This window comes from Euprymna scolopes, chromosome 43 (assembly GCF_053919585.1).
Source record: "Euprymna scolopes isolate OS-2025 chromosome 43, ASM5391958v1, whole genome shotgun sequence".
Classification (NCBI taxonomy): Eukaryota; Metazoa; Mollusca; class Cephalopoda; order Sepiida; family Sepiolidae; genus Euprymna; species Euprymna scolopes.
In genome coordinates, this window is record NC_136524.1 from 63468197 (window position 1) to 63485863 (window position 17667).

A 17667-nucleotide genomic window follows, 5' to 3' on the forward strand; every position below is an offset into this window, starting at 1 on the left:
TCCATTTTGTTGAATGAAGTAATATTTATTTAATAGAGTATCCAGTCAAGGCAGCCAATAAAAATGCAAAAAATAGAATTGCCTATCTAAGTATACTGGAGCATCCCAGCCTGCTTATATACCAATTCACTGGTTTCTGACCACAGTTTAGTTCTAGACCAACTGGACAGATAGCTGAGCACTGACTATTAAATTCAATAACTTATAAATAACATCTAAGTTGAGTAACAGTCATCATTATATTCCCAAATGAATTCCATTAAAACAACCAACTAGACATAGTAATACTGTTGTCATTACCTACCTATGTAACCCGTTCAAAAGTTAAAATATATAAATAACAAAATATAATTTGCTTTAAGCTATAAGCATTATAATATGAAAAATTCATTTTGTTCTTTGTTTACAGTCAATGCATAAAATACTCATCAAACGAAAAATTAAAGAAATTAAAAAATTGAAAGAAATAATTTATGTGCAATATAAAGACAAATATGCGTTATCCTTTCATAATTGCCAAAAATTCCACTTAAATTTATACAAACTGAAGATAAAAATGGGTTAGTTTACAAATGGATCAATGAAAGTTGCTATTTAAATCTGCTATGCAATCATCTGCATTCGTGCAATTAACATTATCCTGTGCAGTTTCATCGTTATTTTCCGTGGTATTTGTGGCAGCAAGTACTGCAGCTGCAGCAGCCGCAGCAGCATTACTATTGGCAACAGTTCCATCAGATGCAGCTACCTTCTCTGCAAGTTCTGCAAATTTGCTCACATAGTCCAAACTGTTTTCGTTCATAATAATCTGGAGAGTGGTGTCCAACTGACAAAAGAAAAGGAAATTATTCAAACAATTTTTAACAGAGTTTGAAAAAATACATAAAAGATAAATAAATGATTACACACCAAGGTTGAAATTTTAAAAGGTTTGACTTTGACTTAATATTCTTTAACAAGTAATTTCTATATTAATAAAATTATGCAAACTACCCCTCTGCACACACACACAAAAATAAATAATAATTTAGTAATTAAAAAATTTAAAAAATTGCTAATAGCAAACAGAAGTTACATTAGCATGGGACTGCTTTTCTGAAGTATACAACATGGTTATCTTCAAATCCAATGTCAAATGCTTGTTAAACCATCCTTATAAACAATCACATTTTGTTCATTCATTAATCATTTTTAATCTTCTCATATCCTTCATAAATAAACTGACAATCAGTCCTTTTTCTTTTCTTTTTTTTACTTTTATTACATTTTCACCCCAAACAAGGCAAATTGCCACTTTGGTGTAGGGGGCTACTATCAGGGGCAACAACTACTGGGGTACTATGTAGGGATTTGGGCAGCAAGGTGTCGGTTCACGTTACACTTGAACTTCTGCACGTCAGTACTGTTGGGGAAGCAGGGACCGGGAATGGAATTCCAGAGTCTTGCGGTTCTGGGGAAGAAACTATTGGAGTAAAAAGATCTTTTACATCTAGGGAGCTCTACAGTGTGGGGGTGGGATCTAGTAGCCTGTCGGGTTTGTCGAGGGTGCTCGCGTCGTGGGGGCACAAGTGATTGCAGTTCGTCAGAGCATTCACCACTAAAATACTTGTAGAAAAGGCAGAGGGATGCAACATTTCGTCGATGGGACAGAGGCTGAAGCTTAGATGCCAGTTCAGGGCCTATCAGGTTTGCGACTCTCTTTTGAACCTTGTCAAGGAGCGAGAGACTAGTAGCAGATGCACCAGCCCAGATGTGGCAGCAATACTCCATACATGGGCGAATGGTGGCCTTATAGAGGTACAGGATACTTTCGGGTGTTAGTAGTTTTCTAGCACGGTAGAGAGAGCCTACCTTTCTTGCAGCGGCCCTGGCAATGCCTTCAATGTAATTGTTCCAACTCATGTTTCCTGTGAACGTTAGGCCAAGGAGTTTGAAAGATGGACTCTCAGATAAAGAGTCGTTGGCCATTGCTATGGGTGGTAGAGAGGGTTTCTTGTAATTATTGAATGAAACTAGTTTAGTCTTGGCAGCATTGAACGCGACCAACCACTTTTGTCCCCATTCCACTACAGATTGGAGGTCTTCCTCTAGTGTTTCTGCCATTTCTTTAGAAATGTGTTCATTCGTCTTCCTGTCGTGTCTGCCATAGAGTGTAGTGTCATCAGCATATATACCCATCTCAGAGGCAATGTTGTCGGGGAGGTCATTTATGAAGTCCATCTCATTAACACTTATCCTCAAGTTGCTTTTAGGACTTTATAAGTGATGACTCATTAAAAATATATTCCCAAGCAATGGTAGCATAGTAATATGATTGTACATCTGGAACTGATGCCATGATAGTATCCATCAATCAAATGTTACACATTATCGTCTAACAAAATGTCATAGGAGACATCACTTGTTTTGACCCCTTCACACGAATCCTGATATTGCAGCCCTCTATGCTGAAACCAGGAAAACATGCACAACTTACTGATTATTTCATTTTCCAGTATATCTCCGTCAAAAGTCAGGGGTCTTTGCTCTTGATAAATTGTTTGCTTGGACATTAGACAGATAGTAACCACGTGTAGGAACAAACCTCGTGAAACTGCTTAGAGGTTCTAGGACATCTCCTTAGCTATCATCCGAGGTAACACTGTCTTTGATGTGATTCTATACTGTCTATGATTTTTGGAGTATATTTTTCATTTCTAAATGACATAGATTATTATTGTTTTTATTTTTCATTTTTTTTTTACTATTGATTAATCATTTTTACTTAAGTGTTATGGGTTAAATGGTAATAAAAACGAAGGATCAAAGGGTTTTTAAGAACGAACATTTATTCACATATATTACAGGCAAAAACAGGTGGAGCAATACCTTTCTTTAACGGTTGGGTGTTTGCACACGACCGCCTTGGTCGCATGCCAAACTCAGACTGCTGGGCACCGGTACTCCATACCAGAAGTGACATTACCAGAGGAAGTGGCATCATGAGATAGTCCATTAATCCCATCGAGGGCCGTCTCCAACACCCCCTCCCAAGCTTTTTGTTTATAAAAGCTGGCAGTACCTCTTTCTTTTAGGGTTTACCATCAATGGCTTGGTAAACTTTCTCTTACGGAACGACCACTATAGTTCAGGTGTTGGTTGAGGAGGTTCAACATCCAAAGTTTTGAAGACAGTGTCTATCGGCTCATCTTTCAATAGTGGACTGTCGCTGGTTTCAACTGATCAACATCTTAGTTGGTTCTGGTGATGTTTGTGGGTATATGTTGGTCCTTGGACGATACATACCGTGTCACCAACTCTCTTAGTAATTGTACCCACCTCCCAGAATGATGTGTTGTTTTTATAACTTCTGAAAAACACTCTTTCACCTGGTATGAAACGTTTACTGGGTACATATGTGGTCACTAGTGGCCTTAACTGTTTGGGTAAGAGCTTGTCAAAAACAGATCTCACTTTCTGCGCAAACATTGTTTCTGCAGGTGAGACTGCTGTTGATGTGTTTGGGTTGGGTGTAATCCTATACACTTGTAGAAATTGTTGAAGTGCTTCATCTGTTGGGGTCCCTTGAGCCTTAGGTTGCTTTGGTTTGGGGAATTCTTTTGGCATGGGTTTTTTTAGCTTCCGGCTTTGCAGTTTCAATTTTTTTGGCTCCTTTGGCAGATTCTGTTGATGCTTTCTTTTTCGATTTCTCTGTTGCTGCTAATGGGGCGTTTCATTTCTTCTTGAAAACAGAGTATTTTCTTTTAGTTCGAATCTTGCTATAGCCTTTGTACATTTCCTTAGTCCTGATGAGAATACTTCTGGAAATCCTCTTTTAACTCGTCCTTCAGTTGTTGCGCTTCCGTAAATGAGTCTTCTACCCTATGACAGAATTTATTCAGAAGTTGGTCCCACAATTCGAATAGTTCCATCCAGTCAGTACCGTACAGGTTTTTGGATGTCCTATGCACATACACTTTCACTTTTTTAGTAACACCATTTAAGGTCACCGGGAGTGTGAGCTCTCCCTCAAATTCCACTTTATCGCCTGTCACAGCTCAAGCTGATTTGTTGGTCTTCTGCATGGTTGGTTTCCTTAGCCTTTTCCACATCTAAAGGTTAATGATGGATAGGTCTGATCCGGAATCCAATTGTTGATGCATAGTTTTATTTGCAATGTTAACTTTGACATATTGGCGCTGGTTCTTATCCAAATCCAAGTCAAATCTAGTCTGTCAGACGCTGTTCCTTGACCATGTTCTTCCTGTACTGGGTCGCTTTGTGTCCCTTCCTGCCACATTCGTTGCAGTACTTATTTTTGTAAAAACATTGACTCGGCCAATGTTTCCCGCCGCAGCGATAGCACAGGCTTGTAGGGGATCCGGGTCTTGTGACTGGGTGGTACTTATTAGGTGTAGCCTGCGTTTTCTTACTTCTAGCTTTGCTTTTTTGGGGTGATTTCCAGTCTGAAGGTCGTCCTACTAATGAATGTTGCGCCTGACTTTTTGACGTGTCTCGAGTTGTTCCTTATGCAGACTACCCGTTGACAATCCTCGGCCAACTTCTGGAGGGCGAGGCCCTGTTTGCTCTTAAGTCTAGAGAGAACACGTCATCTAATCTCAGTGTTTTTGGATGAGACTAGACCCTGTGCAAAAATTAAACACTTGAAGTCATCTGCCGATAAGTCAGATAGACGGAAATCATCGCAGTGTTTATTTACCACAGACGTGAAGGTTAGGTAATCGTCGTCGTTGCTTTTTTGCAGGTTAAAGCATTTTCATCTTCTATGAAAGAGCATAGAATTTGGGCTGGACAGTTCAGATAAAAGTTTGACCGCTTCAGAAAATTCCAATTCACTCGCCTTCCTGGGAAGAATATAATCCACAAATTTGCTATGTTCTGTGGTCCCTAATTTCCTCAAAAGTAGGCGAACTTTCTTAGCGTTGCTACATTCTTGACAATCCATGGTGAATAGGTCCTCATATCTCTGATAGAAAGCGTCAAACACCCCATCCACCTCCGGTTGGTAGTTGAATGTTTCTATAGCGTTCCATATTGTACTTTGGGAAAAAGCAAAACTGTCGTCCCTGGGTTCCGTTCTATCAAATATTTTTAACAATAGTTCTTCTTGTCTCTGTTGTTGAAGTAGCATTCTCTCCTTCAATGCTTGTTGCCTCTCTTGAAATTGTAACTGGAGCTGTTTGTCACGTTCTTTTAAATTTTCCTCCGCTTTCTGCTGTTGGACCATCTGAGCCTTGATTAGCTGTATTAATACTACTTTTAATAGCTTTTTTTCTAAACGCATGAAAAATGAAAAAAAAATTTCCGTTTTTGACTGGAGAAGAGAGATAAAATAATAATAAAAAAAGAAAATGTCCTTTCCTTGAGTGTGTGTATATGAAGAGGGAGCAATTTATCCCTTGCTTCTTGGTAAAAAAAACTTAGAGATAACCCAATATGAGGGTGGACAAAAAATTTTTACTTGCGAAACAAAAACAAAAAAAAAGTACTGTGGTACAATACAGTTGCAAAAGAATAAAAAATACTTTTGGAATTGTCTGGAAGTTAACCAAAATGGTTGTTTTTATTTTTTTATGTGTGTGTGTGGGGGGGGGGGTTGTTCACTTTAGAACCGACAGTTAAACATAGAATATTTCAGAAAATTCCACTCAAGGAAAAGTATCTTTCTTTTAATCCAAGTAAAACCAAAAAGGGGGGGGGGAACATTTCTCTCCCTTTAAAATATTGCATAAAGTTAACTGCACAAAACAAAGGCAAAAAAAACTTTTCACTTCATTTAAAAAAAAATGTTCAAATTTGCATACAAATAAACAGTCGACATTTTACAATAGAATTGTTCTCGTGGTGAAAATTGGACCAACATTTCTCTTTTTCTTCTTTCAATAAGCAACCAAACTAACTTTTATGGCCTAACAAAATGCGTTAAGCACAGTTCTTTCCAATTTAAATATAGAGACAAAAAGATTACTTACAACTGCGTCAATAACTTTGTCTTGTGTTCGTTTTCTTTTTGTTTTTAGAATTTTTGTATTTAGAATGTAATTGCCAGCCGACTTCTTTGTAAATCCAAAGTTCTTTTGAAGTCAATTAGAATTTTGTTCTTTTTTTGTGGAGTTAACCCGTTTGAAAGTCGAATTTGTCGTCGCCATTTGTTATGGGGTTAAATGGTAATAAGAACGAAGGAACACAGGACTTTTAAGAACGAACATGTATTCACATATATTACAGGCAAAAACAGGTGGAGCAATACTCTTCCTCAACGGTTGGGTGTTCGCATCCGACTGCCTTGGTCGCGTGCCAAACTCAAACTCGCGTGCACCGGTACTCCATTAATCCCATCGAGGGGTGTCTCCAACATTGTTAATAAATTAGGAAGATAAAGTGTTTCTAATGACTGAAAAAAATAATAATAATAGAATTTCTTGTTGACTTACATCCATCTTTGATGTCGAAGAATCACGTGACCAATCATTAAAGAGACTGTTTAAAGTAAGGCTGCTGCTACTGTTGCTGCTGCTATTAGTAGTGCTGATCACATGAGGTTGGAGGTCAGAAGAGGGATTCTTTTTGATTGGTGAATCACCCAAAAGACTACCAAGTGATATATCACCTATCTAAAATTATAACAAGAACAAACAAAAATAATTTCAGTTTTTCTTTTTAATCATCTGTATATGTGTATAAGAGAGTGTGTCCATCTGTCTCTCATAGTTAAACATGAAAAGGCAATTTCAGTGGTCTGTCATGATTAAGTCTGAAATAGTATTTTAAATTAGATTTATGTAAATATTTCCATTTATGTTTGTTTTCTAAAAAGAAAAAGGATGAAATTTTTTTTTCATTTATAATGTGAAGAATATATTGAATATATTAAACTTAGTTCAGTGAGAACAAAAGACAGTTACTCCTCCTAAACTCATTTAAGGTTTTAGAAAGAGGTGTCATATGTCTATCTGAAGAGAGACAGAAGTCACGAAGAAATAGACAAAAATAAAATAAAATAAAATGAGAGATTAATGTATTTCAGAACCCATGGAGAAAAGGTGTGAAGACAGTACAAAAGACATGGCTTTCCTATTAAGATCACACAACAGATGCTGATGCCGATACTTAGCCTGAAAAGCTGAGCAGTGCAGGGAAGCTTACACACCAAAAAGTAAATATTTGACACAAAAAAGAAACCTTGTGATGGTATTTCAATTCATTTTATTTTCATTGTATCTAAAATCTTTGGATGTGGTCACATAGATCTTTGTAAAGCATGAACAATGATATTAATTCATTTTGATAGTAGCCACTGAATTATAACCATTCAAAGTTTGTTGGAAATTAGAACATTTTACCTTGAGCTAGAAGCCAAATTTAATAGTTATAACTAAAATTTTATAAACATGCAGGCTTTGAATAAGTAAAAATCCTTACAAATAAAATGTTATCTCATGGTAAAAGACAATAATTTAGCATTACAAGTAGATTTTTTTCTTTTTAGATAATTGTTATTTTATCAACTTGCATGAAAAGAGCTATGTAAAAGATGCTTAAAGCCATTTGAATTATGCAAATACCATCAGTAGTTCAAAAGTTATGAGAATTTTAATGCCATTTTTCTTAAGAAAAAGTGGGCTAAATTACGGACCTCAACATTTCAAGAAATTTGGTAATTTTGCCACTATTTATTTATTTTTCAAGCTATTCTCATGAAACTTGACACGCTTATGTAAAATTGTGCTCTTTCTGATTATGCAGTCAAATCTGATATATCACTTTACCATAAGCCATGAATTATAAATTAATATGTACAAATTTCAACTTTTTTTAAATTGGCGCATGGTATCATACAGTGCGTTCTATTTATGTACAAAACTAAGTATTATAGTGGTATTTAAATATAGCTTTATTGAGAATAAGGAGAGCTTAATTTGGGGTGTAGCTATTGAATGCCTAAAGAGCATTCATGGCCAGTATTTACTACTCCCCTCAAAGAAAAGAAAAAAATTGAGTTGATATGAATTAATATCAGAAATAAATCAAAGAAAATTTTTCATATAGATTTTGAATTTCTGTAAAAGATGGAAATTACCATAGTTGACCAGAACTTATGCATTTTGGGACCAGTCCAATTTTCAATTTTGTAAATCCTCTCTATCTGGCCCAAAATATACGCCTATTTTTTACCCCTATTTTCTGAGATGTAACTATAAATCGTACTCTACATGAATCCGTGATATAGCTTTCACAGTACCAGGATACCAGGAATCCTGATAAGCAACAACTATATATTCACCAGTTGATGGTAATTTTTGTCATTTCTATTCTGTTGTTTTACTGAAAATTCAACTATGTAAACAAAGAAATAAAACTGTAATTTTTTACCTTGTTTCCACCTTAACATTTAAAATGATTACTTTTATAGGTTTTAGGGTATGCTGAGAACGAATATCGAATTTAAATTTTCTGCAAATAGTAGTTTCCCGGATATTAAGTAATGTCATTTCTCATGTTATCACTGGTGGCCATCTTGGTATACACGAGCGCGCAAATGTAACCCTGTGAAACTATGCGCAAACGCACATACCAAGATGGTCACCAGCAATAACATAAGAAATGACATTGCTTAATATTCGGAAAGCAACTTACTTGTGGAAAATTTAAATGTGATATTCGTTTTCAGCATACCCGAAAACCTTGAAAAGGTAGTCATTTTAAAGAAAAATGTTAAGGTAGAAACAAGGTAAAAATTTACAAAATGCATCAAAATGAAATTTTTTCGAACCGCCTGATTATTATTATTATTATTTAGATATCCTCAGTTAAAAAAAAACGGGTTTGTTTTATAGATTCAAAAAAATGATCTTGACAATGAGTTAAAAATAAATTCAAGTTTTATGATATATTTTATTTAATTGTTAGGTGAAAGTACAGAATAGTTAACAAAACACCCTTCCTTCTCCATGTTAAGAATGGGTTTCTAAATAATAACATTATTATTTCAGCATGAGAGGAGCATGTGCACAAGTACTTTTTATTTGTTATACATTTCTTTTTGTTTTTTTTACCACTAAAAAATACAATTCTACCTTAAGTACAAGTAAGACGTTATAAATACAATGAAAACAGAAACGCATGTACTTAGCACATTTTGTTGTTTTTTAACGCTTTTAGTGCATGTGTACTAAAAGCGTTAAAAACAACAAAATAGTATTGTTTGGAAATCAAATTTGAAAAACTGAAATAATTTTTTTAAATTGACAAACTCAGAATAAAAAATGAAACTGATTTTTCTGTTTTCATTTTGAAAGCAGAAAAAACAGTTTTTTATTTTTAAGAGAATACAAATGAAACTCGTTAAAACGCTGGTCAGCGCATAGCAAGCTATTTTCCCATTAAGTACATTCAAATTTCTATAAAAGATAACATTTAAAAGAAATTTCCACACAATAATTATCAAATATTTACATGAAATATACATGAAAATAATTCTGGAACTATTATCTATATGAAAATGGATGATGTATACAGATTTATTGCATCAATTATGAAATATTCTTTGTAAACTTTGCTCGGTTGTAACTTTGCTTCCTGTGGTCATAAAAATATAAATCAAAGTCCAGTAGAGATGGACTTCTATTCTTATATAGCCTGTAAAATTTCAGCCATATCCAATCAAATTTGACCCTGCGCATATGTATCCAAATGTAACATATGAAATGTAAACATTGAAAAAACAGTTTCATTTTTCCTGCTGTCATTTTTTTACCGTTTTTTCATTTTTAACTTTGAGCATAAAAACATTGAACGCATAAAAGAAAACTAAATTGACATCAATGGAATAATTATTCTATTCTCTTTCCATCAATGTAATTCTTTTAAAAGTTGACCCACAAATAAAAGATATGACTTGTTGAAATACATTAGATATATAATATTGCCGATGTCCACGGAAATACAGCATGTGCTTGTAATGCTAAATAATTCTTAGATCAGACAAACCCTTGATAAAATCCCATTACACCTTGAACTGCAAGCCTGTGGAACTTTTCTGTTTCCCTGCTTTCCAACCGACTACAATATGGTCATTTTCAAGACAAACATGAACAAGTTTTTGCTGAGTCGTCCCCTTAAGTAATCCAATTTACTAAATTCCCACTACTAACGATTACTATGATATTGCCCCATTGATTACTGTACACTCATTAACACTTTACCCCGAGTGGCCTCTGGGCCTTGATAAGTGAGGACTCCTTTGTGACAAAGAAAAAAAAAAAAGTGCAAAAATAACATGATAGTTGAACTTGTTCATATAAAATTTATTTCAACAACACTGAATCTTCATAATATGATTCCATAGACCAAGCTAGATTTTTCTTTGAATAGCAAATAAAAAATAATTAAGATTTGCAACATATAAACCTGCTGTAAACACAATTTGGTAATCAAGCCTAAATTTCATTTGCTAAAGTTTTCACGTTGGATTTTATTTTTGTGAAAGAAAACTTAAAACCCTATATTGGGCCCATTATATCGGCTCTTTTTCTTTAAGATGGGATTATTTCTATGTGCATAGACATATACAATATTGTACATACCAAATTTGGTAAAAGACAAGCATTAAATTGTAAATCATCCATTACCACAAATAATAACTTAACTTGAATTAGACTGGGGAAAAACATTAATGACACAAAAGAAAAAACTGTACATTTATAAATAAACTAGCAGGACCCATGTACAGGCAATGCCTGGTGGAAGTGTGCCCCCCCCCCCCTGTAAACAAAACAATAAAAACTATGGCTGTTACTGAGAGCCATTGCCGGCCCAGTAAAATAGCGACCACTAGGCCAGTGGCCAAAATGAATGCACCATGGCAATGTAGCGATGCATTTCATATATATTTATATATTGAAGAGTTTAGCTTTCAAATAATCATGTCTTTTTTATAATGATTAATTCCGATGTAAAAAAAAATTATGGAATTTTATTAAAAGAAATATGTTGCAGAAATAAAATTGTCAAAAAATAAGTTTGTATTATTTTGTTCAATAAACTTCCATATTTTTTTCAGCATAATAATAAAAAAACACAAATGTTTGGAAGCTAACCTCTACAATTTAGTTCAAAGTTTTTTTGTTTTTGTTTTTTTACTCGTGTTCACCCCTTACAAAGCATATTGCCACTTGGACATAAGGGGCTACTATTTGGGGCCATGTCTAAGAAAGATTAACAAGATGTTTGTTTATGTTAAATTTAAACTTCTGCATATCAGTACAGCCAAGGAAGCAGGCAGCAGGAAGGGAATTCCAAAGTTTAATTGTTCGAGAGAAGAAACTATTAGAATAGCTGGCATTTAGGGATAACAACAGTGAAGGGGTGAGATCTTATTGCTAAGCAGGTTTGTCAAGGATATGTACAACAAGTTTATCAGAACAAATTCCATTAAAATATTTGTAAAACAGGCACAATATTTGTTGATAGCTTCTTTTCATTACCAAGGCTGCCAACAATTATTGTAGACACCCTATTGTAGACACAAATTTTCTCCACTTATCCTACCTCCCTATGTAAACTCTTTCAGTGAACAGAGTTTAAAGAGTTTTATTCCATATTTATGAGCCTTGTTCGAAATAAATTGACAGAATTTTAATTTTCCTCTCTAGGGAATTAGGGTTTCATTGACAACAATGTCATTTTACGACTCAAACACTTGTGGTGATTGAATTTTACATTAATAATGGTTAAAATGGGGCTGAGTAAGAGCTTTTATTATGTGAGCAATTCCCAATTGCCTTTCTGACTCCATTTGTTTGGTTGATGACTCAAATCAAAATAAGAAAAAAATAAATTCAGTTAAACAGATTTGGGGATTGATAATATTTAATAATATTGTTTTGTGAAGGAACCCATTGAAATAGAGAAAATAATATTAATGTTGTTTTGTCTAAACTTGGGAACTAGTATTGACCCAAGAGTCAATCCCCAAGGTTTGCTCAGCATGAGAAGCTTTCGATGGAAAGTTACTTGATTAGTATGCATAAGTTATTTTACCAAATTGGCCAATCCGGATAAATTGAATTTTGATAATGCAGAGACTGATTGGCTGAATGGGATTTCAGACCTTGTCAGCCCATCCCTACTCCCTAGTTATAAGAAGGTATGTTAGAGCGAATTTTGGCAGTCAAGTTGGTAGGGTAGACAGAGTCTGAACTATTTCCACCACCCACGCTGCCTGCTAACCACCCTTCTCACTGACCATAGGCGATGGGAATATCACAAGAGAAAAAAGAAACAAAACATATACCGTAGATAGATTTTTTCTTTTTCTGAATGAACTATTACACGTGACAAAATATTTGCGTTGTTAAAAAAATGCATTTTTTTTTCCTCATTTAATTCCACTCTATAATAGGAAAACATTGTAAGCAAGAATTTTATTTAAACATTAATCCTTGTAAAAACAAGAACTGATGACTGGAGTTTTATTTTATTTATTATCTATGAAATTTGTGACTTAACCACTAAACGAAACAGTCCACTTGAGTTAATTCCTTTCAGGAGACAGCAAGCGGAAAGGGCACCTACCCTAATACAGACTGCAGCCTGCATAACCCCTATTTTCAGGAGACTTAGAGTTTGTTTTCTTTTCTTTTTTGTTCTTTTAGTTACAGACCACTTGTGAAAAGAGGAATAACCAGAGTCATGCATCAAACCCTGTCAGCATATAGGCGATCAAAGCCACACTACTGAACTTTCTTGGCTGTTCTGAAATCGGAACTACTTAGAACTAAACTTACATACCAGTGAACACTCCTTGGAGTTTTATTCCGGTTACGTTTGTGGCTATTTGATGAGGATGCAACCCTTTGGAACTCCATAACCATCTTCATAGATTACAACTTCCAAAAGTATATATGGACGTAAAATTTCTAATGAGAATATCTAATAAGGGCTGCATCTTTCATAATTTATTTCCTTCTATGATGTCTTTCTTGTTGGAGAAATGGAAATAGTTTAGAAGTAATTTAAAAATATTTCAAATTATTTTAGAAAAAGTGGAGTTCTTGTATAGTGGACTATTACTCTAATATGATAGAATAAGACCTTTTTCGATCCATTTCCATCCACAGTAGGATTCCTGGCAATATTTCAATCTCTTTTCTTATTGAAACCCATTTTGTATGTCTACATGTAGGAGTCAGTAGTAATTACTTGATCGGCATACTAAATGCTAAAATCTTAAAATTAAGAGAAAATGCAATTTTAGTATATATATAGCTTCAATATTATGCCAATTTACAAAAACATTTTTTATCCCACCACTGACATATTTCTAGAAAACACTGGCAGTCAGCATGTTAAAATATAATTTAGTTTTGGGATTGTGTTATATTTGAAAAAAAAATTCCATTTAAATCGTCCTAATCAACAATAATTTCTAATTAACTGAACAAGTCACTCATCTATTTCTCAGCTATCCATGTATTTATCTTGCCCCGCTCACTCTATATTAATGTAACCACTCCCTAATATTTCTTAATGTCTCTTTGAGCATTTGGAGAATGAGTGACTCCTTTTTCTACTGGTGAAATCTGATGTGCTATTTGAGGCAACAGTTCTCCATTTTAGGAAATATCTGGCTCTTATACAAATAAAAAATGGCATCAGAAGTGAGATACTTACTGAAACAGTAAAATGATCCAACATTTTTTCCAGCAACCTTAGCAACGGATTTGATGTAAGTCTTCTATTTCAGGTCTGGGATGAAAGTCAGTCCTAAGAACTTAGAGAAGGTAATTTTCTCAAGGAATGTTATGGTGTGATGTTTATCTACACTATTTCAGGAATAGATGAACTCTTCCAGACACTATGGCTAAATGTTGAGTCAGTTAATGGTAGCCGTCATAGCTACAGTATCAAATGTAGACTTACTGTAGATATTATTTCTGCACTTTTGTAAATATACTATTGTAAGTATATCATTGTATTGTTTTAATTATTATCAATTCTTCAAAGTCATTACAAGAAGAGAGCCATTTATTTCAATTGGGAAGAAATGAGAATCCAAGTGTTTGTGGTAAAAGAGAAAATAAAAGCTTGATTTTAGATGTATTAAAAGTAATCATCCCATCCCCGCATTGCACCACATGCTCCAAGTCATATTTCTCTATTTGTTTACCCAGATGCTATGCATACTTTCAATTGTGTTTGAAACACAGCTTTTTAACAACTTTTTGTTGGTAATGTTTGTGATTGTCCCCTTTATGTATCAGGTTTCTTATATCCTTTTATATTTATCTTGACAAGCCATCTCTGTGAGAAATAAATGAATATATGTAAAAACCGACTGTTAACTCTTACTCATTTACGTTTCCATCATCTATTTTTAATCTTCCTGATTTTTACTGATGAATCTAAATTTAATCTTTTTGAATCAGACAAAAGACCACATGTCAGAAGAAAAAATGGAGAAAGACTGTCCCCTAAATGCGTTAAAAGTACAGTAAAATTTGGAGGCTGCAGTATAATGGTATGGGGCATGATATCTTCAAGAGGAACTGGCTCGCTTGTGAGAATTCATGGAAAAGTTAATGCCCGAATGTACAGAGAATTGATTAGAAAACATGTGGCACCTAATCTTTTTAATTCTGATATCTTTATACAAGACAACGCATCGTGCCATAAAGCAAAAATAGTTTTGGAAGAGCTAAATAGATCCAATATTTGCGTTATGGATTGGCCAGCTCAGAGCCCAGACCTGGATCCAATTGAAAATGTTTGGAAAATTATTGGTGATAAGATCACAGAAAAAAAACAAAAAATCTTGATGATTTATGGGAATGTATAAAAACATCCTGGAATAATATTTCACCTATAACATGTGAACGATTGGTTCTGTCTTGCAGCAAAAGATGCCATAGTGTGATTGAAAACAAGGGGCTTTTCACTAAATACTGAAAGGATTCTTTATTTTTTCATAATGAATTTCCCTTGTTCCTTAATTTTTGGACGCCTGTAATTTAATTAAATTTATTTATATGTAAAAAAAACTAATATGTATTAAAATAAAAAATTAAAAACATTTTTTTCCTTTAACTACCATTATTAAACATTGGAAAATTCATCAAAAAATTTTTTTTTCTTTTTCATAGATAAAGTTAGAAGCCATTAAAAAAAATGATCAATCGTTCCTTAACTTTTGGACACTACTGTATATATATGTATATTATATTATATATGGAATTGGGATAAAAAAATCAGAAAAAAATCTGAACTTAGATTATCGGAATCGGTATCAGAAAAATGTGGCCTTTTTTTATGCCAAAACTAATTCTTGTAAATGTTTTCTTATTTTGTTTGTTTTTGTTGAAAGCTTAATTTTCCTTTGCTGATAATATCATTTAACTATTAAAATAATAAATATTTATTGATTTTAAACTATGAGTGAAACTAAAACCGATATCCAAAAATAGAACAATAAAAAACAATAACGGTATTGCTAGATTTTTTAAGGTTTAGAAAGAATCAGAATTAGTAATTTAGAAAGAATCGGTAATTGTATTGGAAAAAAATGTTGAAATCGTCCCATTACTAATATATATATAAATACATACTTACCTCCCCAAGCATCCAGTTATTATCTGAATTAAATTTAAATGGACTATTATATGGACTTTGCATCCTGTAGTCATTGTGTACAGGTGGTGTGACAAGGCCACTATTGATTATTGGACCTTTTGACTCAGATCCTTCTAACATTGCTGAAAGAAAAAAAAAAAATAATTATAAAAAACAATCTCTCGACATATGCTTTAGTCATTTAAAAAACATTTTGTAGGCATAATTCATAATAAACTGATATTTCTACTGAGAAAGATATTTATTACATTAAAACTAATTTTTTTGACTGACAAAAAGAACATTCAAAATTGCTACAATACTGTTAATCAAATAAATGAATATATTTAATGAACTAAAGATTTGATTTCTGAAACTGTGTTATTGAAAGAAGAAATCAAGTGGAGAAACAGATGAAATGACCAAGTACATTTTCCAAACAAAATTCAAAACTCCATGGTGTGTATTTGAAAATATGAAGAGAGTAAATGAAAGAAAGGATAACAAAGACGAATTTGAAAAGTCAATGTTGGAGTCAAAGTGTGTGGTTTTTGAAGGAGCCAAAGTTATGTTTTTTAATCTAAAAAAAAAAAAAAAAAAAAAAAGAAAAAAAAAAAAAGATAGAAAGACACTTTGAATATTTTAAGATTTTAAAATAAGGAGTTTTAAGTTTACAATAAGGAGTCAAGTCAGATATTTTGGAATTCTAAATGGGACGCGTTAAAAAATATTGATACCAGTAAAGTTACAAAGGACTGGAAAAGGTGAAAATAATCTAAGTCAAATTTTCCAACAAAATAAAACATGATTTGAAGCCACTGTTACATCATTTCTGGTATATGGAAGTTGCATCTAGACTTATAAAAAATACTGCAAAATGTAAACCAAAGTGCTAAGAGCTGTTATCAACATCTGTTGGTGGCAGAATTCACACGAGAGCAACTCTATGAACACATTCCTCCAGTTTCAGCTCTGATCAGAGAGAGAAAAACTAAATTTGCTGGTGATTGCTAGAGGGCTAAGGATGAAATCAGCAATGTTTTGTGGATGCTAAAACAGAACCTACATCAAACAACTAGCAGAAGACTCACAATGCATCTATGAAGAGAGTTAGGAAAATCCAACACTACTGGATGATGAGGGTTTGGAGTCAATTTGGGGGGGAGGGGGTTTAAGAACTGAAGTCAGACCTTATACCTTCTGACTCTGCAACTCTGTTCCATAAAGTCTGTAGAAAGTATTTTAACTGATAATGCCAGAAGGATATTATTATGAGCCCTTTTTTGGATTAAAAAAATCATTTGGTTTATTCAAAACAATCAGTTCCCTCTAAAAATCTTTAAAAAAAAAAAATCATTTTTTTTTCACTAATCTGGAAAAATAGAAAAATATTCCAAATGAAGCATAAAATTCACTGTCTTTTCATCCCTAGGAAAAAACAAACTTTTTTTAAAAAGCAGAATTTAGAGTAGCATTATTGAGGTTAAAAAAAAGAGGGAGCATAGAAGGAAAGCAGTTCTAATTTTAAAAGTAGGAGCAGTTCCTATATTCTCATATGTTTGATGGTTTTATTTAAAGACAACCATTTCTAGGTTATTTACTTCAGAATTTATATTTTGTTTTTAAGATCTTCAAATATTTATTCATAGTGAAAATCTGTTTAGATTGCTTCAATTAATTTTATAATATTTATTATTTCCCATGGCACATTAACTCTTTCTGGGTTATTTTATAACAACTAAGTCATTTTGGATTAGTAAAAGTTCTTGTACTTAAGTTCTTAATATTTTTTAAATATTTATATGTAATTATTTATTAGAGAAAGTGAGAAGAACCATTGCAAAGGCTTAGGAAACTTGGGAGCAAGTGATTTGACAAGAATTGTGCAGATTGAAATTTGAAGACGGTTGAATTGTTGAACAGTTAGAACTGAAAAGTGAGCTTGTAAAATCTGAAAAATGTTTAAAAAAACAAAAAAAGAAAAGAAAAAAAAGTGGTGTTAAATGGAGAGAGAGAACTCCATGGATATTTGTGAAGAGTTAAGAAACAGAATAATTC

The 17667-nt window shown here is 33.4% G+C and overlaps 1 protein-coding gene across 1 annotated transcript in view; it reads right to left on the bottom strand.

Moving 5' to 3' along the window:
* Window positions 1-457: 457 nt before the first annotated feature.
* LOC145268369 (uncharacterized) overlaps window positions 458-17667 on the bottom strand; it is a 90149-nt gene continuing 72939 nt past the window's right edge. The window contains exons 16-18 of the mRNA XM_080123919.1: window positions 15610-15752; window positions 6435-6614; window positions 458-826 (exon numbers count right to left, since the gene is read on the bottom strand). Coding sequence (XP_079980045.1) covers window positions 578-826; window positions 6435-6614; window positions 15610-15752 — 572 coding nt within the window. The 3' untranslated portion in view covers window positions 458-577. The remainder of the gene's footprint in view (window positions 827-6434; window positions 6615-15609; window positions 15753-17667) is intronic.